At 51.9% G+C, this 23,710-nt stretch overlaps 7 protein-coding genes across 7 annotated transcripts; 4 read left to right on the plus strand and 3 right to left on the minus strand.

The window, feature by feature from the left end:
• Window positions 1-3,839: 3,839 nt before the first annotated feature.
• BBA_00421 (LAS seventeen-binding protein) lies at window positions 3,840-6,717 on the plus strand (the record flags this gene model as incomplete). Its single annotated transcript, XM_008595518.1, has 2 exons — window positions 3,840-4,086; window positions 4,157-6,717. 2 exons carry the CDS (start codon window positions 3,840-3,842, stop codon window positions 6,715-6,717), a joined length of 2,808 nt encoding a protein of 935 aa, XP_008593740.1.
• Window positions 6,718-7,595: 878 nt separating this feature from the next.
• On the plus strand, window positions 7,596-9,805 carry BBA_00422 (chromatin remodeling complex subunit; the record flags this gene model as incomplete). Its single annotated transcript, XM_008595519.1, has 3 exons — window positions 7,596-7,848; window positions 7,928-9,701; window positions 9,760-9,805. 3 exons carry the CDS (start codon window positions 7,596-7,598, stop codon window positions 9,803-9,805), a joined length of 2,073 nt encoding a protein of 690 aa, XP_008593741.1.
• A 643-nt stretch (window positions 9,806-10,448) lies between these two features.
• BBA_00423 (multidrug and toxin extrusion protein) lies at window positions 10,449-12,447 on the minus strand (the record flags this gene model as incomplete). Its single annotated transcript, XM_008595520.1, has 2 exons — window positions 10,449-11,650; window positions 11,733-12,447. 2 exons carry the CDS (start codon window positions 12,445-12,447, stop codon window positions 10,449-10,451), a joined length of 1,917 nt encoding a protein of 638 aa, XP_008593742.1.
• A 1,438-nt stretch (window positions 12,448-13,885) lies between these two features.
• On the minus strand, window positions 13,886-15,146 carry BBA_00424 (tyrosyl-DNA phosphodiesterase; the record flags this gene model as incomplete). Its single annotated transcript, XM_008595521.1, has 2 exons — window positions 13,886-14,734; window positions 14,796-15,146. The coding sequence occupies 2 exons, from the start codon at window positions 15,144-15,146 to the stop codon at window positions 13,886-13,888; spliced, it is 1,200 nt and encodes a 399-aa protein (XP_008593743.1).
• A 733-nt stretch (window positions 15,147-15,879) lies between these two features.
• Window positions 15,880-17,925, plus strand: BBA_00425 (disulfide isomerase; the record flags this gene model as incomplete). Its single annotated transcript, XM_008595522.1, has 2 exons — window positions 15,880-16,055; window positions 16,098-17,925. The coding sequence occupies 2 exons, from the start codon at window positions 15,880-15,882 to the stop codon at window positions 17,923-17,925; spliced, it is 2,004 nt and encodes a 667-aa protein (XP_008593744.1).
• A 348-nt stretch (window positions 17,926-18,273) lies between these two features.
• Window positions 18,274-21,635, minus strand: BBA_00426 (phospholipase D2; the record flags this gene model as incomplete). Its single annotated transcript, XM_008595523.1, has 8 exons — window positions 18,274-19,833; window positions 19,899-20,001; window positions 20,052-20,282; window positions 20,330-20,429; window positions 20,491-20,896; window positions 20,955-21,139; window positions 21,196-21,554; window positions 21,610-21,635. 8 exons carry the CDS (start codon window positions 21,633-21,635, stop codon window positions 18,274-18,276), a joined length of 2,970 nt encoding a protein of 989 aa, XP_008593745.1.
• Window positions 21,636-22,645: 1,010 nt separating this feature from the next.
• BBA_00427 (Acyl-CoA N-acyltransferase) lies at window positions 22,646-23,277 on the plus strand (the record flags this gene model as incomplete). The annotated part of the gene is made up of 2 exons (XM_008595524.1): window positions 22,646-23,059; window positions 23,116-23,277. The coding sequence occupies 2 exons, from the start codon at window positions 22,646-22,648 to the stop codon at window positions 23,275-23,277; spliced, it is 576 nt and encodes a 191-aa protein (XP_008593746.1).
• Between the last annotated feature and the right edge of the window lie 433 nt (window positions 23,278-23,710).

Consider the following 23,710-nt stretch of genomic DNA (forward strand, 5'->3'; position numbering starts at 1 on the left):
TTAAAACACGTTGTATATTGGAGACAAGAAGAGCGGCTGTGTATGCAAGCACTTTGAATGATCAACCCTTTTTTAGTAAACGTATAAACGGACAGGGGTTAAGTGGGATCACCGAAGGAAAAAAAAGCAATGAGGAGGAGACACGCGACAAGGCATTTGTTCACCAGGGAGGGGTAACGAGGCTAGACAGGTGGCGAGATGAGCATGAACAATTGGCCAGCTGTAAGGAGGAAGCATCGAAATGAAATGCTGATTTGAGAAGATCAAGTCGCCCGTTGAGGCGGCGAGGCGGGGACTGTAGGAAGCAAGGGATGTGGTAGGAGATGACTTCCGTCTGACACGGTAATCAGTTGATGCATCTGGGTAAGGCACGGCAAACAGTCGCTGAGAAGTCAATGAATAGACAACACCTTCATCTACAGAATTTTGTATCATTTTGTAAGGAAAAGAAGTATCGATACCTCTTACCGCAGATTGTGAACCAAAGTATCGCAAGACACAACTGGGGGCCGCGCCTAACAGACGAAAAGCGGAAACCACCATATTTCTCGCCGAGCAAAGACCCTTGGAAGAAGAATTTGCAGGCAAGGAAAAGAGGGTGATTACTCCGTACTACTAGGCCAGCAAGTCTTGCAACGCCATGTCAATCGTGTCAGGATTCGGGAAGATCCATGGCTAGCGGCGTGGTAGCCTCGGGAGCTTCAAGGATTTGGCGCGGTCCCTGGCACTGAATTTCACCAGAGCGAAATGAATAACCCAGCAAAAAATAGAAGTGCAACTTGGTTACGACATCTCGGTTGTTGGTCAAGGACGAACCTGTCAAGTAAAAGAACTTGTGCGTAACGACAGGTTGTTCTGTTTATTTTCGCATGCTTGTGGGAGTGACGATCGAGCAAGACCCCGAAATGAATCTAGCGAATTTTTTTTGAATGAGCCCGTGGCCCCAAGATGCATTGTCGATCTGAGCGTGCAAGTGTGAGATAGCAGCAAGCACAGTATCATTGCAGGGGGGGCACGGACCCTCAGCAGTTTGGCATCACGGTAGGACGAGGTGCCGCAACAAGGAGGAGCAACGGCGCCAAGAGAAGATGAAAGGGACTTGAATAATGTTCTGTTTGCAAATGAATGAGCGATATCGATCTGTGCAGACGTGAGGAGAAGCCTTGATCAGCTGTGATTGATGGATGTGACAGCTGATGATCGACGTCGTGGGTTAATGAACTGCGGAACACCGAACACCACGACTGGGGTCGTTGAATGGTTTCTTTTGCTCGTGTGCGTTTTTGCTTTTTGATCAGGACCGGTTGGGTCTCAAAACGCCGCAGAAGAGACTGTTTCAGCTGGTTCAGCGCATAGACTTCCTCTGGGTTTTTCTTCAGGCTATCATGCTCTCACGTGTTTTCCCTCTTGCTTCCCCTTGGCGTTATGATGCAATGTGTACCGAGTACTGGCGCACGTTGCCTTGCGATTGGAATGCAGCCGGCGTGACACAGAGGGAACCCGGGGTCCAAGTCGGGGGGAGCGTGGGCCTGAGGACACGATGTCGCTGAACTGGATGGTTACACAAATTCGAAAAAAAGATGTGCTGTAATGTAATTCTTTGACTGGCTCGTACGACCGAGGCAAGGGACGTTTTCACCTTTTCACCCCCCCACTCTCAAAGAGAGCGGGATGTTCTTGATCGGAACGCGAACGGACGTTGGGACCGCCGTGCCAGGCACCGAGGGACTGCCATTCGTCAGGGACAGTGGGCGTGAGGAATGCAAAAGTAGATTGGATGGTCCTGTGAAAGAGGGCAGAGGAAGAAAAGGCGTCGAAACAGGCCACAGAGGATAACTAATCGCGCCGCGTCAGAGCCGGCAAGGTTGCTGTATGAGATGAACCGGCATGGGAAACGTTCAAGTCTTTGGTTGGCGCATTCCAGCTACTACACGCTTTACTTGGCATTCCTCTTTTAATCGAACCCCAGAGCAAGGGTGGGCAAACTGTTCGATGAGACCAGCATTGTCAATCCTTTTGCGTTGATAATGGGAGGGGCAGGTGTGGCGGTATAGTTTGGCGGTTTGGCGGTGGGAGGGGCAAACTCTATGTTAATTTGTTCCGTTTTGGGTTGATGTCGAAAGTAGATCAAAAGAGACTCAATTTAACAAGAAGTAGGGAAAAGCCTGAAAATTGAAAAGGGGAAAAGACTCGAACTGTGTGTTTATTTATATATTCGCACCTCTGTATTAATTATCCGTGCTGTAGTTACGGAGTACGGTTGAGCTGGGTACAACTGGGTCGATACGATGGCCCATGTCAATTTAATAATAGAAGCAGGCACGGGCAGCACGGGCAGCACCAAGACTGTGTGTTATAAGTACGGGCGAGGCCGGGCTAGGATGACGACAGATTACATGGAATGCCAGGAAACGCGGCGCGTGTAAAAGGCGAGACGGGTAGAGATGACTACGAGGACGTGTTGGTATGGAGAGGACGAGTGCATGCGCGAGAATGTGGGCGAGCCGGGAAAGCGCGAAGATGGAGGGCGGTATCGAGATTGTTTGGCGCTGTGATAGGATGAAGAAGATGCGTGTACAGAGTAAAATTGGAATTGATTATGGGATAGTATAGTCCAAGCGGGCGAGCAAACAATTGATAACCATGACACGCGCGTAGATGGTGATGCGTGTACCTTTGAAGCCCAGCAGATTCGGTACTGTACCTACCTGTTAGGGGAGGCTACAGTGGGCTGTCTGGCCTGCCTGAGGGCCTACAGTGAGGGATGGCCAGTAACTTGGGAAGCGGATGCATTGTTTTTCACAACAAACAGCTTGGTACTGGAGAATGATGGAACAATCAATCAAGTATTGTACAGACAATAAAAACCTCGTGTGTATTTTTTTTTTTTTCTTTTTCCTTTCTTCTTTCCAAAACCAAGGGTCCCAAGTTCCCTTTTTGTGCCACCTACCTAAATACTACCTACCTACTTGTTTTTGCTTTTTCGTGTGATATCACTGGTCTGAACCTTGGGCTCGCTGGTGCTTCTCACCCACTCCACCACACCGAATCAAAATCATCAACCTCTTCCCGCTGGCCTGGAACGATCCCCTGCCAGTCTCCAGACACCAGATTGCCGTTCAAGTTTTTTCCAGTTTTTTTTTTTTTTATTAAAATAAACTGGAGACATTGCGACTGCGTTTACCCACCAAGGGGGAGCCACACACTCTCTCTGTACAGCTCGTTATTGTCCGTGTTGCGTGTTGGTGACCTTGTTAGTGACCTGCTCCTGCGACCCAACCTACCGTAGTAGCGGCCTGCCTCCTCACAATGTGCCAGCCAGGCCCGCGCTTTTGAATGACATTTGCACCCATTCTTTGCTTCACGCCCACCTCTTTTCACCTCTTCCCTCCCAAGAACCCCCCAAAACTGCTTCTCACTTCTTCCACGCTCGCTTCACCTTCCCTCCCTCCCTTCCCTCCAACGAATCGGTCTCTACCTCTTCAACATATCCTGCCGTCGCCTCTTCTGTTCATGCGCCAAGGGGGCGTGTGAACGGTCTAGCACTCAACCAATAATAGGTACTGACGAATCGCTCCAAAATACTCTCGACGCCTTCTATTCCTTCTCGCCAGCGACATTGCAGCCCGACCAAGCACCGCATCTCCATCCTTGATCATCCAGTTCTCTCCTTCCTCGTCATCAATACCATTTCGTTTATTCGTTTACCTAGACACTCGTCATTCAAGTCACTCGCTCCAACATCAGGGCTGGCTTATCATCTTTGTTTGCGCCTTCTCTCAGCCCCGGTGCTCCGGTCTGGCTGACGGTATAGAGAGCCCCCCTCCTGCGCTGCCGCCATGCAGCGCGTCTCCTCCTTTCTGCCCTCGTGGGATAAGAGGACGTCGTCTGGCGGCGCAAAGAACAACAGCGGCCTCTTTGGCTGGGGTGCTAGGTCCGTCTCGGGCCCTGCGACGCCACCCAAACTCTCGCCCACCATCAACACGGCCAAGGCAAACAACGCCCGCATCAAGCGAGAGGCTTTCTGGCCCGCCACTCTCGATCAGGAATGCGACAAGGCTGCTCGAATATTGAAGTCCTTCTGCGGTGCGTAACCTCCGCGAGCCGCCATGGGCCTTCATCAGAGCAACTCTTAAATGCTAACACTAATGTCTAGTCGACGGCTACCTGCACCCTGTCGATACTGATGTCCGCGAGCCACCCTCCGATCCCTCGCAGCCTCCTCCTTCTCCCGCTCAAACCATTCAAAAAATACCTAAACGAGTGATCCAAAATGCCGCCGGTATTGCCGTCTTCACTTGCATGCGGAGTGGCCTGTGGATGACCGGATCTGGCGGGTCCGGCATCCTCATTGCGCGCAAGTCAGACGGCACCTGGTCTCCGCCCTCTGGAATCATGCTTCACACTCCCACTCTCAGCTTCATCATTGGCGTCGACATCTACGACTGTGTACTTGTTGTCAGCAACTTGGCTGCCCTCGAAACTATAACCAGGTCTCGTGTTACCCTCGGCGAAGATGTCAGCCTCATCAACGGCCCGTCTGTACCTCTTGACTCCCAGGAGAAGCGCATCAGCTGGAAAGATCTCGACAACACTGTTTTGGCGTACATGAAAGCTCGCGGTCAGCATCAGTCCGTCAACTTGAACGGCTGCATTCTCACCGAGAGAGCAAACGAAAATGTGCGATTTTACAACTCTGAAGTCACCCAGATGGACGTTCTCGCCGGCAATGTCTCGCGCCACGTCGAAGAGACGAAACCACTATTTGAAGTCATTAAAATGGCCGAGGGCAGAACCGACTTTGACGCCGCCATCATCCATGAAACTACCGTGCAACCTGCACCGGGCGACGCTGTGATAGAAACACCAACGTCCACCAACCCGGCCTCTCCTCGATTTGGCGTCCCTAAATCGGACGATCCCGATCCATTCGGCATCCTGGCCCTCGAAATGGCTGGTCTCGAGATTCGTGAAGCGGGTAGCCGCCTGCGCCCGGCAAGTAGCCAGGTCGACTTTGGCAACAGCCCAATGAGCCCCGTCGTCTCAAAGTTCAGCCGCCAAAGCATTGAATCCATGGCTCGCAGCAACCGTGGCTCCTACATGTCTAATCGCACCACCAAGAGCCAACTCACCGACCCCGCCACTCAAATCGATACACGATCCGTCAGCCCTAGCCCTCGCGACAGCGACGAAGGAAGCGAACGGCCCTTCATTGACAGGGAAGCTGTCGACTATACAACTGTTGACATGTCCTCGCTTAGACACATTAGTGAGGAGCATGCCAAGACGCCCGTCATTGCTGAGGAGCCTGAGGAGATGTCCACTACCGAGGAAGATGCCAAGTCTGCCGGATTTTCCAACTCAAGAGCCTCTTCGCCCCAAGCTGACCAGGACGATTTCGATGACGATGACAACGACGATGATGACGAGGAGCCCGTGATCTTTGAAGTTGCCGCCGTTCAGCCTGCCCGAACTCAGGCTGTTGCCTCGCGCATGATTCAGGCCAGAGGCAACGTCGTGACCATAGCCAAGCGTGTACCTCCTCCTCTGCCGCGCAGAAGCCCGGCCCGCGTCTCGCAACATATGAAGAGCGAAGGCGCTGGCGACAATCTGAGTGTCAAAAGCCCTCTTCGCCAGGCATTCAGCGAAGCTGACCTGCGTGAAGAAGCTGCCACTGGCTCTATCGATGGTGTTACGGACGACGTCAAGTCCACCGGCGATATTAACGAATCCAGACTGAGTCGCGTTTCCGACATAGGCCAAATTCTGGACAGCAACCTTGTCTCGACCATCTCTGTCAAGCCCGAGGCTCAAAAGGTCTTGCCTTCCTCTGACACCCCTGCTGATAAGGTTGCTGTCGATGACACGAAGCTCAATGCTGTCTCGCCCGAAATCGAAGAGGTACCAGTTTGTGACAACTCTGACAATGCTTTTGTCGACGCCGTCGCCGCTGCACCCCTTGACACGAGCAAGCGCATCTCTCTAGCCAAGTCTGACCTTGTTCAGGAGGAGACCTCTGCCGGCTCTGCACCCATAGTCCAAGGCCCTCAGGTGGTCGCTTCTCACAAGGAAAGGACCCATACTGTCAACCAGACGCATCCAACTGTCAGCACGACAGATGACAGTGACGCAGCCATGGACGGTGATGATGAACAAATCTCTGATTGTTCCGACTCCGAGCTTATGGATGCCGAATTCTCCATCATGGAGCCTACTACTATTCGGACCATGCGCCTCTCTCAAATCTCAGCCAACAGCAACTCAAAGCCTCAGAAGCTCGAATTGCGCAACTCGCGCGAGATAACCACTACTGAGAAAAGTGCTTTTCCTTCACGCGAGTCATACGCCGATGACGATTTCAGCGCCGCCATGATGGCCTTTGATAACTTGGCTCAAATTGACGACAGCGATAGCCACCCCAGTACCCCTCAACACGAGCACACGGATGCTTCCGAATCTGCCTCTTTCAAGAAGAAGCACAGCTCCTCTATCTACACGGGCGCTACCGATGACCGCTGGAGCTACGACGGTTCTTCGCCAACCACACCTACTTCTGATCGTCCCAGCTCCATGTCTGGCGACGTGACTGATGAAGGCACCCCCAAGAAGAGCAAGAGAAAGACCAAGGAGCTGGAGTCTGTCGACCATATTGAGCCACTGGAACCCGTCGACAGCCACAACGGGAACACCACGCCCACTGCCGTTACTGCTGCATAACGTGGCGATTTTTCTATCAGGATTAGTCTGAGTGACTGATCCGCAACCTCTGCTTTCCACGGAGCTGTATTACTATGATGTGATTGGGTATGACGAACGAAGGACGACAGGAGCTGCAGCAAGCAGCAAAGGATTCGGCATAATGTTTCATCAGGGCGTTTCCGGGGACCCATGTTTCCATTTTCATGTTTATACTTTGGCGTTGTTCCATCTGTTGGCAGCATCTTCCATTCCCATTCACCACAGGAGGTGATGGCGCATTTTGAATGTGCCTGGTCACATTTTGCTTGGTTTTTCCACTATCCTGCTCTTCCTGACGGGAGTTGCGTTTTATAATTATAATGATCTAGTTGACGTATATCAGGGCTTGTTGGGTTGTTCATGTTTCTGCTACGGCTTTCAGATCTTGCCATGGAAAAGATGAAAAGGTTACTTGTTTGCTGGGATGGAGAATCTCATGCTGTCTACGATTACATACTATTACTACTACGTATTTAGACCTCACTGTAACAAGTGATAATAATGAATAGTTCTCTAATACCTCAATGAAGAGCAACGTATGTAAAATGCAGGTTTTTATGGAAAAGCTGGGACAGCCCGTCAAGATGGAATCACGTGATACAACACAACTTGATGCGCCACAAGTTCCCCTGCAGCCACAGCCACCCTTAGCCAAAGCTTGCTCCTACTCTAGCCTCGCGATTGCCTAGTGGACTTGCTTTCTCGCGACAGAGCAAGCGCGGCAGCCTCCAAATTCGCACGACAAACAGCGACCGTTGAATCTCCGACTGGCCACCCTCCGCCGAGCGCCTGACGCCATTTCTCTCATCACTTTCATTGGGTGACGAGCATTCTGCTCTAGCTTTCGACTTCGCACCATGTCGAGCTCCGGGAAATGGCGCGAGGAGCAGATCCTGATCATCTGCCCTGGCAGCCAGACGACCCTTGCGCAGCTCGGATGCAGCGAGCTGACGCTGCCAGCACACCGCATTCCAACGCGCATGTTCAAGGATGGCGATGAATGGCGTCCATACCACACGTACAGCCGCACAAAGGTTGTCAATGGCGTCAAAGAGGAGGAATGGGTCGAGGATGTCGACTCCAGCGAGGGCGCCGTGTATCCCATTCGCGGTAAGACGCCATTTGTCGCGCGCGGCTCAATCAGAGACGCCGGCTGCTGTCGAACGACCGCTAACATAAAGTGATACAGCTGGCCATATTGTGCACATGGATGCCTTTCTTGCCTTCCTCGACCACGTCCATGGCCTGCTCACTACGACATACCACAATACTCCCATCTTGCTGATGGCGTCGCCGCAATGGACACGGCCCGACGCTGAGGCCATTGCGCGGTACATCTTCGAGAAGACGAGAACGCCCGCCCTCTGCATAATTCATAGCGGCATTGCCACCCAATACGGACTTAAATGGCCTAACATGACGGTCGTTGATATTGGGTTTCAAAAGGTTGACGTTACTGCCATTCACGACGGCCGTGTCGTCAACCACATCGACGTTGGGGCCTCTGTAGCAGATGACCAGCTCTCTGGAGGTGACGTATTCACGCAAAGACTCAAGACACTGCTGGCATCCAAGAACTTCACATACGACATGGCTGAGCAATTGAAGAAGAGTACAATTTGCGAAGTCTTACCATATGTCGCAACGGCAGACAAGCTCTTTGAACTTCCCGTCGCAAGCTCGTCTGGCGCGCCCCCAAGTGCTCCTCAGGCTACTAAGCCTCTCGCCCCCGTTGCTGATCCCGAGGCTTCCAAGCCCGACGCTGCTGCAAATGAAGAGGAAGGTGGCGACGACAACAAAGCTGAAGATGATGGCATTTTGGATGTGGCTGCTATTGTTACAAGTGGCCAAACAAAAGAGTTTCTTGCGCGCAAAGAAAAGGAAAAGGCCAAACCAGGAAGGAAGCCGAAGGCGCAGCAAGAGGAAGCGCCCGCTAGACCTGCGCGTCTTCCGAACAGCAAGAGAACCCACAACACATTTTTTTACGAAGAGATTATCCAGGAATTGGTCGTACCTGAGCCTGAGCAGTCTCTGAAGGAGGCGACCAAAGAGAATGGGGATGCTGGCGCTGAGCAGAAGCCTGCCGAGGGCACCGCGACAGCAGACCCCGCGGCGCCCGCTGTTACTACAGCAGAGACTGGCGCTGCCCCTGACGTCGCTATGACAGATGGTGCAGCACCGATTGAGGTGAAGGAGGAGCCTAAGCCAGAAGAGCCCCAGGTCGTGGCCACGAATGGAAATGCCCCTAAGCCTGGCGAGGACTCGGCGCTCAAGGACTCCAAGAATGACACGCCCACATACAGGCCAAAGCGTGTCAAGAAGGATATCGAAGTCGGTCTGGAGCGGTTCACATTTGCTGATCGCTCAGAGATTGACCGTATAGTCACGGCCATATACCGTACAGTCCAAGGCATCGACGACATGTATATGCGCCCGCCTTGTTGGGACAACATTGTCTTCGTGGGCAATGGTTCGCGCCTACGCGGACTCAAGGAGAACATTCTGGCCACCCTCAATGCCAGACACATTGTTTCTCCTTCTACGGCGACCATGTTCACCTCTGAGCTGCCCTCCAATATGGCCACCCCCACGGGTACCGGCGCCCAAACTCCCACGAGCTCATTTGGCGGCGCTCCGCACCAGCTGCAATCTGGCGGTGTCAACCCGCTGCTCCAAGCTGCCACCACGGCAAGCCTGAACCAGCAGCAAAGTCTGGGCACGCCGCAGGCCGGCTCAGAGGCCGCGGGGCCCGCCAGCCACCACTTCCACAGTCAGACGCCCACGTCAATCAAGCTCGCCGCCATGCCCAACTATCTCAGCGAGTGGACTAAGGCGGGCTTCGAGGAGTCTATGTTTCTCGGCGCGCAGGTTGCTGCTCGAATTGCCTTTTGCCTGCACTCCAACATGGACACGCAGTCTGTCGAGGCGCAACGCATGATGAGTCTAAGCCGCGTCGACTATAAGTAAGTCTCTTGTTTCTTTCTAACATCCTATAAATCCGATTGACTAATACGAAATCAGCGAACTCGGCCCCAAGGGTATTCGCACACACTCTATGCTCGGCTAGGGTGGAAATAGGCTTGTCCGGATAGCAGGCCGCAAACATTTGTTGGGGGGAAACAAGGTTGGGAATGAAGGGTACATGTTTAATGCAAGATAAATGGTATTGCCTTGCGGAGTGGGAGTTTGGTAAAAAAGAATCGTTTATGTTTTTTTGAGTTGGACATGGACGGACTCGTTTGATGACGGGTTCGTTTGATAACACCGTTGCAGATGTTCATTTTTTATTTTTCGAAGTAGTATGGTAAAAATACAACGCTATGAAAAGATTAATCACGGCGAATCGCAGAACTCATAGAGATGAAGAATCGAGCTGTCATTGCTGCTCGAGTCAAAATATGGGGAATCTATGCTCTCCAGTAAAGCTATGTAGGTACATATACAAAGTAACAAAGACAGGTCGTGAGTATATGACAGCTAAGCCCGCAGAGATGACCAGATTAAACTGATCAAAGCCAAGAATCAGGTATTGACGCAATGCAATTGCTCGCCTTGTTGCATGATGAGCACCTTTTGCGGTCAAAGCAAACTCGCTTTGGTGCTAGCAGTAAATCAATAAAATATTTTGTCTCAACTGTCCCTTTTCCTCGTCGCTCTTGTCTTTTATATCTTTCAAAACCTCTATATTCAACATGTGAGGATTGGCGCTTTTAGCCAGTTTCATTTCTGTGGGCGGCCTCGTCGGCTGCCTTGTTCCAATCCGTCTTCCAGAGGTAAATGTATTCGATGATGGAGACAATGATGAGGCCGGCCGTGACGCCGATCCACAGACCCTGGAGCTTCATGCCGAGGCCAAAGGCCAGGCCGACGGACAGCGGCAGCGAGACGAGGTAGTAGGCGACGAGGTTGATGGGGCCGCCAATGGCCTGCTTGCCGATGCCGCGCAGCAGGCCGTGGGCGCCGGATCCCAGACCATCAAAGACTTGCATGACGGCCACGGCGGGCATGACCTGGGCGACGAGGGTGATGACGCCCTCGTCGTTTGTGAAGAGGAGGGGAAGGTGGTATCGAAAAACGACGAAGATGACAAAGTTGAAGACGCTGATGGAGACGGCTAGAAAAAACGTGACCTTGGCGGTGATCCTGGCAGCGTCGACGAGGCCGGCGCCAATGAGGTTGGCGACGCGAGTCGAGGCAGCAATAGACATGGGAAAGGGGATTTGGTAGGAGATGGTGGTGAGGGTGCCGAGCACGCTCTGAGCGGCCAGGTACTCGGAGCCGAAGCGGCTGGCGAAGAGCGTCATGAATTCAAAAGCGAGCCATTCAGCCTCGATCATGATCATGCCGGGCAGGGCAAGCTTGATCATGACGCCCCAGTTGGACAGGGCGCGGCGGCTGAAGCCGCCCCAGCACTGACGGCCGTCGACGAAGCGGACGTAAAGGAAGAGGAGGATGGGAAGCAGATTCTCGGTGATGGCGACGGCGATTGGGGCGCCGATGAAGCCGTATTCGAGTTTCCAGACGAGCAGCCAGTTGACAAAGATGTTGAAGGGCGCGGCGACGAGGAGGACGTAAGTGGTGGCGCGGAAGAGGCCCTGCGCCTGAGTGAATCGTTTGCCGCACTCGAAAAGGATGACGCCGGGTATGCTGGCGATGCAGACCTTGAGATATATAGAGGCCAGGCGGGCCGTCTCGGCTTCCGGAACGAGGTGTACGAGGATCTGCTCCGAGAAGCACCAGATCAAAATGACAGGACCGGACAGGGAGAGCAGGAAAAGAGCCATGCGCTGACATTGTAGACCCACGAGATGCTTGTGGCCGGATCCGTAGGCTTGGGCGCAGAGGGTGTCGAGGCTGGTTGCCAGGCCCTGGAAAGGAGCAAGACAGGTAATGGCATTGGACATGTTGGCCACTGCGAGGGAGAGCGGTTATTAGCTTGAGCGGAATGCTACGTGTAAAAAAACCCAAGGTAGTAGGTTGAGGGCCAGACTTACAAGAAACTGCGCCGAGCTCTATCTTGCCGATTCGGCCAACGGCGAAGATACTAGCGACATTGATGGAATATTGGAGGGCAAATGTGGTGATGAGGGGGATGCTGTAGGTGACTACCGTCTTAGTCTCGCGCTGCCAAGTGGTGCGGATGCGGCCGCTGGCCACAGCATCGACCCATTGCTGCTCGACGTCCTCGCTGTCGCTGTCGGTGGGCGTGGTATCGCCGGGATGTCCGTGCAGCAGGGGCGCCGTCTCGCCGTCGACGCCATTGGCGGCGTAGTCGTCGCCGGCGGGCACCTTTGTGCTGAACAGGCGGCGGTACAGGCGGGCAACGAGACCCCGGCCGCGGTGCTGGTGCTTGGGCGGCAGGATGTGGTTATCGCGGAGCAGGCTGCGCTCCGCTTGACGGGACTGCCTGCGCTCCAGAGGCGTCGTCGCGGGCTCGTCGGGTGTGCGGTGGTCAAAGATGGGACGGGATGCGCCGTACGCAACGCCAGAAGGGCGGCGGTACATGGTGCTGCCGCCGAGGCTGCCGTAGTGGTGGTGGTCGTGGCCGCCCTCTTCGACGAGGTTCTGGTTATTGTCGTCGTCATCGTCGGAGCACTCGGCAATGTCGCGGGCGACTGCTTCGGCGAGCGGCGAGGAAGCGTGAAACGAGGCCGAGAGACCACCGCCGCCGATGCGGTTGGCGGAGCCGCTCGACTTGGGGAGACTCATGACGAGCTTGTCTAGCAGGCAGTCTACGGGTTGTGGCGAGGTCAATTGAGTTGGAAAAAGGTCCGAAGCAATAAGTAGCTGTTGGTCTGCGGGCGAGGGCCGTCCAAAACGAAACGGAAGGGGAGCAAGACCGCTCCAGAACGTCGAGGAAAATAGTACTTTGATTGTAACTACCTAGGTAGTGCAAAAAAGTGTGATGGTTGCGGCAAACGAGTTGCGGGGACCAGTGGGATGAGGAACAGCGCTGACTAAATGAAGGAATCGTTTGTTGGTCTGGACTTGCAATGATTCGAGGAGGAAGTAGAAGAAGAAGAAGATGATGATGATGAAGCAGAAGAAGGAAAAAAAAAAAAATGTTCTGTCAAGATCAGGATGAATAGACCGACGGTGGCCGTGCCAAGGGGATTGAAGAAAGAAAATTTTAAACACAAGGTTCAGAGGCGCAGAAAAAGCTTGGAAACATCGGACGAAAAAGTCGGCGTAGAAAATAGGTATTGTGAGGACAGGAAAGAGCCAAGGACAAGACGACAGTCTACCGTCATTTCTTGAATCAAGTACAAAATACTGGTAATAGTTGGTACTGTAGTCCGTATTCGTACTGTAGGTAGTCTGTAAGTAATTAAGGTAATTCATGTCTGAGTCGCTGCATGCAATAAACAGCGCCACCTTGTCATTTGTTAGCCCACAAGCCCAGTACTCCGGTACTAGCTGCGTCGGTGTGACAGCCTGTTGCCTGTTGCCTGGCACCTGGCATGCCTGGCGGCACTTGGGCACAGCATCATTCAATACCTGTAGGTAAGGCTTCCAGGCTTCATCCAAGGCTCCAACAGCCATCGGTACCCGCGGATCAGATCCTCTTCTGACTTGCCTGCTGCATCGTCAATCCCGCCCGACTCGACATCACCTCCGCCCATCCCCATCCACAACTTGGGTTGCCGAGGGTGCATAGCAAACATGGCTTACTGGTTGCTTGGTTACTTGGCTACTTGGAAATATCCATCGTCCCATCTTGTTGCATCATTCCCCGCGCTACACTAACCAGCACTGTCCCAATCGATCCTCCTTCTCGTGGCTCATTGTTGCCACCCACGGCGTCTCCTCTCTGCTATACCTGCGCAGGGGTAAGCTATATGGCATCCGAAATCCCACCACAGCCCCAGCCTCACCCAGCTGGCCTTGCGCCTCTCTCGACCCCGGTGTATCCTCCTTGAAGCATCCCTTCATTATCGCGTCGTCTTTAAACAGCGACGGCCATACGAGCACGCCAATCTCCCACGACGCTATTCGAAACTGCCCCGTGGGTTTGGCTGCTTCTCCCCACGCTTGCTTCGACAAGTTTGCCGATGTTACTAATGCCCAGTCTATCGTGTCATTCTTGTTTGTGCGTATATATGTTTTTATATGCGGCGCCGCTTTATCCCTGCCAGCATCACGAAAGTCACCTGCTGTTGGTCAAGTAAATAGAGCGTGAGCACATGTCCAGCAACATCGATGACAGTCGCTGCTTTTGCTTACCAGTCCTTGAGTCATCGTCTGTCATCCAGTGATGAAAAATTGGCCGAAGATAATTGAGCTGCATCTGCTGTTGTTTACTTTGTATCTTGGTGTGAATCGATCCTCCCGATGCGTACCCGTCCAGCGAGGCCCGTATTTCATCAGCCGTAGGGAAGACTACCTTGAACTGTGGTGACAGCGCCGTGGCTACTTTGCCCTTCGAAAGTGCCCTGAAGAGAGTCCCGCGCAGCCACCCATCGTTTCCGCCCAGCGTCGCAATAGAAGATACTTGCACGGCCACTTGCGAAACCCCTGGCTCACAAGGTATCTGCTGCAGACATTTGCTCATGCTTTTCCAGCCCCAAGATGTGACACCGGGGTCCCCATGTACTTCATGTGTTCCCGGAACACTGGCAATTAGGCTTCCTCTTACCGAAGAAAAGTCGTATTCCTTCAAGCTCTCCACCAGCGCGTTACATGTTGGCCGCATCCTGTCGTAGCATCGGAGATAGCTAAGTAAATCAGACTTGAACCGGTGTCCACTGCCTTGTGCCATATCTTCCCGCCATGACGGATCATCTGGTACTTTCTTCAGCTTCGAAAGTACTGGTGATGTCCACACCGCATTCGTCATGTTGGTCCAGTCTTTGGCTATCATGTTGGCTGTGTGTATAATCACCTGAGTTGTGTCGTCCCGGCGGAAGAGTATCAGCATCTTAGAGTGATGAGTGCCAAACATTTCTGGCATAGGCGCGGCGTGTAAGTTTACATTGGGAAACAGTGCCGCTTGTTCCTATCAGCGATGAGCGTCAGGGTTCCTTAGCAATAAATGTGCGAAGCAGTGGTTCACATACAACCAGGCCGATGCGATTTCCATCTTCCCTCTTCCAGAAGCCATGAACAATATGAACCTTTACATGTGGTCTAATATCACGGTCGAATGCATCCATTAGAAAAGAAATGCTGTGCAAATAGTTAAAACTCCAGCACTCGCTGATCAATGGGTCGCCCAGCAAGTCGGAAAGGGTGACGGCATCCTTATTGTTCTCCTCTTCGAGATCTCGAACCCAGGTAAGACGAAACGGGGAAGGGAAAATTTCAGTGCCCTTCTGCTTCTTTGATCTGGGTGGACTGATTGAGCGTGAGAGAGATTTGAGTCCGTCTGGAGACCTTGCCTCGAGTGGCCGTTTGTTTCGGCCGTCCATGGATGGCATGGAGGCCTCTCACAAGAAGTTCAGCCCGATATGAATAACAATTGAGCTGAGGGCGACACAAACTTATTGCGTCGAGACCTTTTCTGCGAGACATGTACAGAAGCGCAAGATGATGTATTTGTCTAGCAATTAGGTAAAGTCTGTATTATAAGTTCCGTTGCGCGCTAACTACCAGCTAAGCCACAAAGGACACATGAACCCGTTATGTGGCGGCGACGTGGTCAGTGATCTATCAGCCACATTACCAATCCGCAACGTGGCTAACTACTGACTCTGTTTCCGGACTGTGACCCACACTTGGCCTCCCGAAGTGTGCTTCAGGCTGTTGCAGGGGCGCCGTTTGCGCCTCCCTGGCCAAAGCCTCTCGCGATCTTCTCTTTCTTATATCCTCCACCATCGTTGCAACTGGCATTGTCGGTTACGTGGACGAGAGGCCCCTTTACCCCCTCCTACATACTATGCGACTCTCAACCGCAGTCTAATATTTAGCCATCCAAAGCCTTCCGCCGCGACGCATACATCGCCCTACAACTTTCCACCAGAAGGGGTTAGCATTGACCAAAGCTACCCCGTGCTGATCCTATTCTGACATTGCTTCCCAGCAATCCCGCCTCGCAGACGACAAGGCTGCGTCATCGACACACCGATACACAATATTGCAGGGATTTATCTGTTGCTCACTGGAGAAAACAAAAAAAAAGAAAACAGTACACAGTAGCCCAACATGAGGCTGCTCCAGATCGCCCTTTTTGCGGCAACTGCGATCAGCGTTGCAGCAGAAACCAAGAGTGAACCGACAAAATTTGGCGGCATATCTGTTCCTCCTCTGCCAGAATTCTCGCCCTCAACATGGGAGACCGACGTTAACAAGACCAAATTCACCGTTGTTAAGCATTACAGGTAGGCATACTTTACCCCGTGGACTAGCAAACCGTCTGACAGACTCTCCAGTCCCTATTGCCACCACTGCACCGCGTTTGCACCCGTATACCAAACTCTTTACGAGTTCTATTATGCCATGAACCCTCTGCCCAAGAGCGACGATGCAGGCGCTGTCGGTGATCTACAATTCGCTTCACTGAATTGCGTTGCCCACAGCGACTTTTGTTCCGAGCATGAAGTCAACGCATGGCCCCAGACTACACTCTTCAAGAACGGAAAGAAGGTCAAATCTCTCACTGGTCAGCACACTATTGCCGATATGAGCGAAATGATTGAAAAGGCACTCGAGGAGGACAAACCCGGCTCTCGCCCCAAGGATCTTGCGCTGCCCGAGCCTAGCGCAACAGAAGCCCCAGTGCCTGCAAAGAAGACTCCAGCTGTTGCTAAACCCCCCAAGAAGATCCCCGACAATTACAACTTGGACGGTGTCTCCGTGTCCCTGACGGCTGAGTCGTTCCAGAAGCACGTTACTCTTTCGCACGATCCGTGGTTCATCAAGTTCTATGCCCCTTGGTGCTCTCACTGCCAGGCTTTGAAGCCAACCTGGGAGCAGCTTGCGAAATCTATGCGCGGAAAGCTCAACATTGGCGAGGTCAATTGCGACCAGGAAAAGCGCTTGTGCAAGGACGTTCACGCCAAGGCCTACCCTACCATTCTTTTCTTCAAAGGAGGCGAGCGAGTTGAATACCGTGGTCTCCGTGGCATCGGGGACTTCACCAAGTATGCAGACAGTGCCATTGATCTCGCCAGTGGTGTTCCCGATATCGATGCTGAGGGCTTTACGGAGCTTGAGAAAACCGAAGAGGTTATCTTTACCTACTTCTACGACCATGCTGCTACTTCCGAGGACTTTGCCGCCCTCGAGAGAATCCCTCTGAGCCTCATTGGCCATGCCAAGCTGGTCAAGACGAATGATCCTGAGCTTTACAAGCGCTTCAAGATCACCACCTGGCCAAGATTGATTGTCTCTCGCGAGGGACGCCCGACTTATTACACACCTTTCACACCCAATGAAATGCGCGATTACCGTCGTATTCTTGATTGGATGAAATCAGTCTGGCTTCCACTAGTACCTGAGCTTACTGCCACCAACGCTCGCCAGATCATGGAGAACAAGCTTGTCGTGCTAGGAATTTTGGAGAGAAAGGACGGCGATCCAGAAACTATTCAGAGCTCGCTACGCGAAATGAAGAGCGCTGCCAATGAATGGATGGACCGCCAGATTCAGGAATTCCAGCTTGAGCGCAAGAAGCTTCGAGATGCCAAGCAGATGAGAATCGAAGAAGCCGAAGACCGAAACGACGAGCGTGCTTTGCGAAGCGCCAAGTCGATTCGCATCAACATGGATAATTCGAACCGCAAAGAGGTTGCCTTTGCTTGGGTTGACGGCATTTTCTGGCAGCGTTGGCTCCGCACCACCTACGGCATCGACATCAAGGACAAAGATGGCGAGCGCATCATCATCAATGATGAAGCCAGTCGCAAGTACTGGGACACTACCGTTACTGGCAATCACATTCTCGTCAGCCGCACGTCCATCATGGAGACTTTGGACAAGATTGTCTATGGACCCCAAGTCATCAAACCCAAACTAACTATCTCGTTCATCGAGAAGATTTTCTTTGACATTCGCGTCACCTTCCGAGATCACCCAATCCTGTCCCTCCTTAGCGTGTGCGGTGTTGCCTATGGTGCCTTGACATGGTTCCGTGCTCGCAAGGGCCGCCGTGGCGGCCACTTCCGTCTAGATGATTCCCTCAGTGGCATGAGGGAATACAAGGATGGCCTGTTGGGCGGTAGTGTCAACGGAAACACAAAGGCTGACTAATCGTCTTTGAACTTGCCAACTTTGCACGTCGATGGGCCTTGGTTGTTTTGGACTTTTAACTTGGGTATCGCCGCGGGGCCTGTTGCTTTGGGTTTTATGCACGGAGAAGTTGCGCAGCTGCAAATTTGGAGTTTTGGGGGAACTTTGCTTATTGTTTCTTTGTACTGCTTTGGTGTGTGCTGATATCTCCGTAGTGTTTTCCTGTTTCTTTTTTATTTCTTTTCTCTTGTTCATGATTTTTTCTTCTACTTGGCACGAGTTGATATACAAGCACAATACAGCTAGAAACGCGGTAAACATGACATAGTTCTTCTATAGGCATGGCGATATAGGTGTAACAAGACTTGTTTAGGTGTAAATCTCATCCGTCAAGTTGTTGAACCCCAAGCTCTTCTTGGCAATGTCGTCGACGTCGATCAAAAAGTTGAGCGGCATCTCAACAAGGCTCCCTCGCACGCGCCCAAGCCATTCTCGGAGCTCCTCTGCGCCCCCGGGAAACTCCTTGCGGACAACGTGTCCGTATTCCGCTTTTTCTGACTGCTCAGACGACTCCTCATCGCCCGTCTTGCATGGTTGCTCAGCCTTGTTGCCGTCTTTATTCTTATCGTCCAACTCGGAAATATCCCGATCGACTTGAGCCTCTTCCTGGTCTCGAGCGGTCTCCTCGACCTGCTGCAGTTCTTTGTTCTCTTTGCTGAACTCTGCGTCGGTGCTGTTGCTCGCATCCTTGTTTCCATCTTGTCTGCCCTCTTGAGTACTGCCTTGGTGTTCGACATCTGCTTTTGCATCGTCTTTCTTGGCATTGTTTTCTTCACTCATAGTCTGCTCTTCCTTTTCAGTGTCTGCAGGTGTCTTGACGTATTTGGTAAAAAATTCATCGTAGTCTCTCCATGTGCGCACCGTATCGTCGGGCACAGAATGGAAAGCCCTTCGGAATATCTCCGTGTTGGTCTTCGCTGTTGCCCGCCAGAGGTCAACAAAGTCGGGATCCAAGGGATCGCGGACCAGAACGTCAGCGGGGGAGCCCCAATCATAATTATTGGGAGCTTCCGTGATGGGATGCCAGTTTGCATTGGGCTGCTCGGGATCCTGATGCGGGAGCAGACCTAGGTGCTTGCGGAAGATTTCGCGACGAAGAGATGAAGCAAATTTGGAGGCTTGGTACGGCTTGCCGTCCATAGTGCTAGAGATTGGCGAGCCATTCTCGATAACAACGGCGATTTCTGAATCATGAGTACCCAGCTGGGAACGATCATTGAGATTAGCAGAGCCACAAATAGCAAGGCGATCGTCAGCTATAAGAAGCTTCGTGTGAATGTAAAGTTCTTCGCTGACAAACGCATCCATTTCGGCATCCGCATCTTCGTCCGAGACAAAGTGCGAGAGCCCGTCTCGTTGATGCATGTATGCCGCATTCTTTGTCTGGTTCACGACTGTCTGAGATTGCACCTGGTATTCTCGGCAAGAATTCGAATTTCCACAAGTACCTTCTGCCTCGAGACAATGGCATGAGCCAACTTGGTCGTCGTTCTTTCTCGCCCCTTCATCCTCGACTCCAGCTTCATTCTCAGCTTCTTCTATTGTGGAAGACGTATTAATGCGGTCAAAGTTTCGCAGGTTGTAAAAACTGATGTATTCTTGCGGATCATTTATGCCGGTTTGGCGTAGACTCTCCATGATACTATGACCTCCGCGGGAGATGGAGTTATACTGGTACTTCATAATGGCTCGAGTACCCAGTGAATCGTTGGACTTGAGATCGCCAGCAAACCCTGGAACGGCAGGTATCACAACCCACATCTTGAAACGTTCACCATTGAAGTGAGCGCGCTGGATTCTTTGAACGATAGCTGCGCCAATTTTGTTCACGACGGGGTGTTGCTGACTACTAGTCGCAGTAATAAAGAACTAGACGAATTAGGAACGCGACCGAGCCGGCAAACTTGCGAACCTCCGAAGCAGGGTTTCCTCACCTGATTTTCAATGTACACGAAATGCTGAGCCTTGAGAATTGCATCAACATAAGCATTGGCAATGGAGTGCTCCGTGCGGTGGCCAGAAGACCAGCGAGTGCAGCTGATCATATTAGCAATGGTACATTGACTCTGTCTGAAAGCTGGTCCTACCTGCGTGTGAGCTGAATATTCAGATTCTGCTCTTTAATTGCATCTCTGCTTCGACTGAGGCCGCGCAGGCCTTGGGTGAATCGTCTCTTTAGGGAATTGGCGAATCGTCTTCTGCGTGAACCAGTCGCACGAGACACAGTCTTTCCAACTTCCTCGATTGCACCTGGCGCGTCCATGGGCTTGTACTTGCTATCATTCTGTTCACCGTACTTTACTCCGTACACGTAATTCCTAGTTTGTGTGAGAAATTTGGAGAGTAGTGAGCATAAAGTGCGTACCATCGGTCGACAAAATGATTGACGAAACTGTGAGTGATGCTGCCTGTCATGCAGAGCGAGACGTCAGACCATCCCATTCTCGAATTTTGTGTCCTGTCCACTACGATGAGATTGATTAGTCTAGAAACAAAAGTTCAAGAAAGACGGCACATGAGTTGTACACTTGTTCTGGCTCCAGTCGTCCAGGTTGGCAAAGTCAAGAATCCGAGCATTGTTGTAGTCTTGACCAGGAAAAATGATTGCATCCAGGTCTCCGGGGTGCGCGTCAGCAATTGGATGGCTATTTGTATCCCAGCGGCCAAAGCAAAGATCCAGACCACCCATAAAACAAAGGCTTTTGTCGACTATGAGTAGCTTTTCGTGGTGTGCCCAATACAATACTGTATCATCCTTGACACCGTAAATAGCCTTAATAGCAGCGTGCGAGGCCTTGGCAAGGTCAAAGTGGGTAAGATCCTTGAATGCTATGCCAAGCTCAGACTCGATATCATACCCAGTGGGGTTATGGTCTGGGTGACGGAAGACATGAATATTGGGGTGTAGAGCCTCGAGGGCCTTTTCGGAATGCTGTGACGATTTCGATGAGCGGTGTTTGAGTGCTGAAGTTTGCAACAGAGTAACTCACCTCGGAATCTATTGGGAGTACAGCAGGTACTTCTTTGTAAAGGATGACATTAATAGTGACACCCCGCTCAGCAGCACCTTTAAGCAGGGCGTCTAAGCGATACTGTTGGTTTTTCGAAGGTGGCCGCCGAAGGTACAGTTCAGGACTCAGCCACCAATCGAGAATATAAATAGATTTCTGGGCTCCTGTGCAGCATCGTTAGTCAAGCAGAAAACTCAAATCTATGATTTGGGATACTCACGCTCGAGCGCCTCAGAGACTGCGTGAAAGTAGGAGCAGCCGTCAACAAACCATTTCGCATCACCAGTGTTTTCCGGCGCGAAAGAGTGGTAGCGATTGACTGAAAACTCGGGATGCAAGTAATCGCACACATATCCGAGATGGGAGTGGGAATGCTTCTCGCCGGCAAAAAGCGCCTCGATTCCAGCCTCGACCTTTTTGAAAGGCGTATCGTGGTGAGCTTGGGAGGCTTGGGAATCGGGCACTATGCCTGAAGGAGCGTTGTTCGAGGTGGCGATGACGGAGCCTGGATGAACACAACAATGTTTGATATTGTCTTTCGCATAGCAAGAGCAGCGTCGAACATTGGAGGCTGGGGACCTGGAGGTTGGTCAGTTATGATGCGCCATCAGCTCGAGCCATGTCTGCTAGTTACCAGCGGTCACGCTGAAGTCTGCACATGAGCGTGGGATGCAACCTCGGCAGCGAGGCAAGGTATAGGTAGTGGTTGTAAGACTTAAAAGGCCTAGCATATAATGATGAAGTTACTGAGTTTCTATTTGGAGGATGGAATACAAACCAGTGGAGGGTTGACTTGTCGCGGCAGGTGCCTGCCTGAAGGAATAGCGCAAGAGCCAGGCGAGCTCTTTACAAACGCAAAAGGTCGGCCACTGTGAAGATTGTTGCTGAAGCAATAAGAGATGGAGAAAAGGTGCTTGTTGTTTTGCTTACTCCTCTTCCTGTAACCCCATTTTCTTGATCCATTCCTTCGTTGACTTTTTCCTCAGCTGCGCGCACAATCGCACTCGTTGTGCGACAGCAACACAGGGAGCGAAAACAAACTGCATGTGTTCAAAAGTGAGCAATAGAAAATAAATGTATATTGGATCAAGCCAATGAGCTCAATGGATCGAATGAGAGATGCCAGGAAAATAAGAGTACATCAAAATGATAGGTAAAAAGAACAACAAAGACGAGTAAAATAGCTAAGACCAGATGGAAAGAATAAATAGAAGAGAATACCAGAGACATGTATGTTATTACAAGCAGCCATTCTGGCGGTTTTTCTTTTTTCTTTTTTCTTTTTTCTTTTTTTTCAACTGCCCACTTGGATGCTGCTATTATTAAGGAAAAGACGGAAGCGATGTTTTAGGCTCGACTGGCGATGGTGGCTTCTTGTTCCTTGACCTGTAGTCTCCACTGACCTTATCCACGATTCAAGCAGAAACCCTCCACAACCATCGACGTGCCGATCCGTCCGCACAACGGTGTATTCTACTCGAAAACACGTATGGTTGTCAGTCTGTAGCAGCAGCCGAGCGTCACTCGACCACATGCGCAGACGCATTCCGTCTCGGAAACGTTGCCTGCCTACCTACACTTCCAACTACCCTGTTTGGTCTGCATCAGAGTATCTCTGCACAACGCGCATCACTTGCAGCCGCTAGACTGGCCTATCCGATAGCCGCACCATGTCAGACTCTGCATCTATCGTCCTTTTTGATATCAAAAATCATTCCCACGTGACGCCATATCTTGCCGCAATTCACGGATCCTGCATCACGCATGACCGCACAATAGCTACCTTTTTGCCGCCGCTTTCGCACGACAAGCTATTATCATGGTGGAAGAGCTGCATAGCAGAGATTGCGGAGGGAAGCCGGGTCATGTTTCTGCTGGTAGATGGCATGGATCCCTCTGGCCACATAAAAGGACCCGAGATCATGGGAGTCGTCATGCTGTTTATGCCATCATCGGAAACCGGGCCGTTCCGAGGCAGTGTTCAGAAGCTGCTGGTGCACAAACGATTTCGAGGGCGCAGCGGCGCGAAATTGCTCATGAATGCATTGGAAGCAGAGGCGTTGAGACGGCAGCGGACACTGCTGGTATGTTTGCCTAGGCTTGAGCGCGGACTGCACGTTGCTGACACATTGCCTTGCAGCTTCTGAACACAGAGACTGGAAGTCCAGCAGAGGCCATCTACAAGAGACTAGGATACACGGAGGTGGGCAAAGTCCCCAATCACGGCATCAGCCCCACGGGAGAGCTGAAGGCTAGCACGTTCTTTTACAAAGATATCTCGGCGCAAGCGCACAGCGACTAAAGCAATGAATGGCCAAGCCTGATGTTGAGTTGCGCGTTGATGGCTGATATAAGACGACCAAACAAAATACCAAGTTGCTGCTACTTGATTACTACGGCGCACACGTGGGCTCGCGCGTCATTTAGTAGGCTCCGTCGATGGGGCCTCTTTCTGAGCAATGTTGTACGAAGCATTGCAAAGTTCAAGGCATCGATTATTGATAGTTGACGCAAAAACTGCCAGCTGCGGCAAATGTCTTGTTATCCAGCCCCTCTCACGACTCTCTTGTTCCACACAAGGCCGGGCCCTAACTACCAGACGTGGACGCCGCCCAATAAAGCCGCCCATTAAGGTGCTAGATTCGGCCAAGCCCAGCCATGTTCGTGCAATCATCAGCATTAACGGCATTAACTAGCGCTAGCGTGTGCGCCTCTCAGGGCCTCAATTGGCCTAC

Source organism: Beauveria bassiana (genome assembly GCF_000280675.1).
Source record: "Beauveria bassiana ARSEF 2860 unplaced genomic scaffold BBA_S00001, whole genome shotgun sequence".
NCBI lineage: Eukaryota > Fungi > Ascomycota > Sordariomycetes > Hypocreales > Cordycipitaceae > Beauveria > Beauveria bassiana.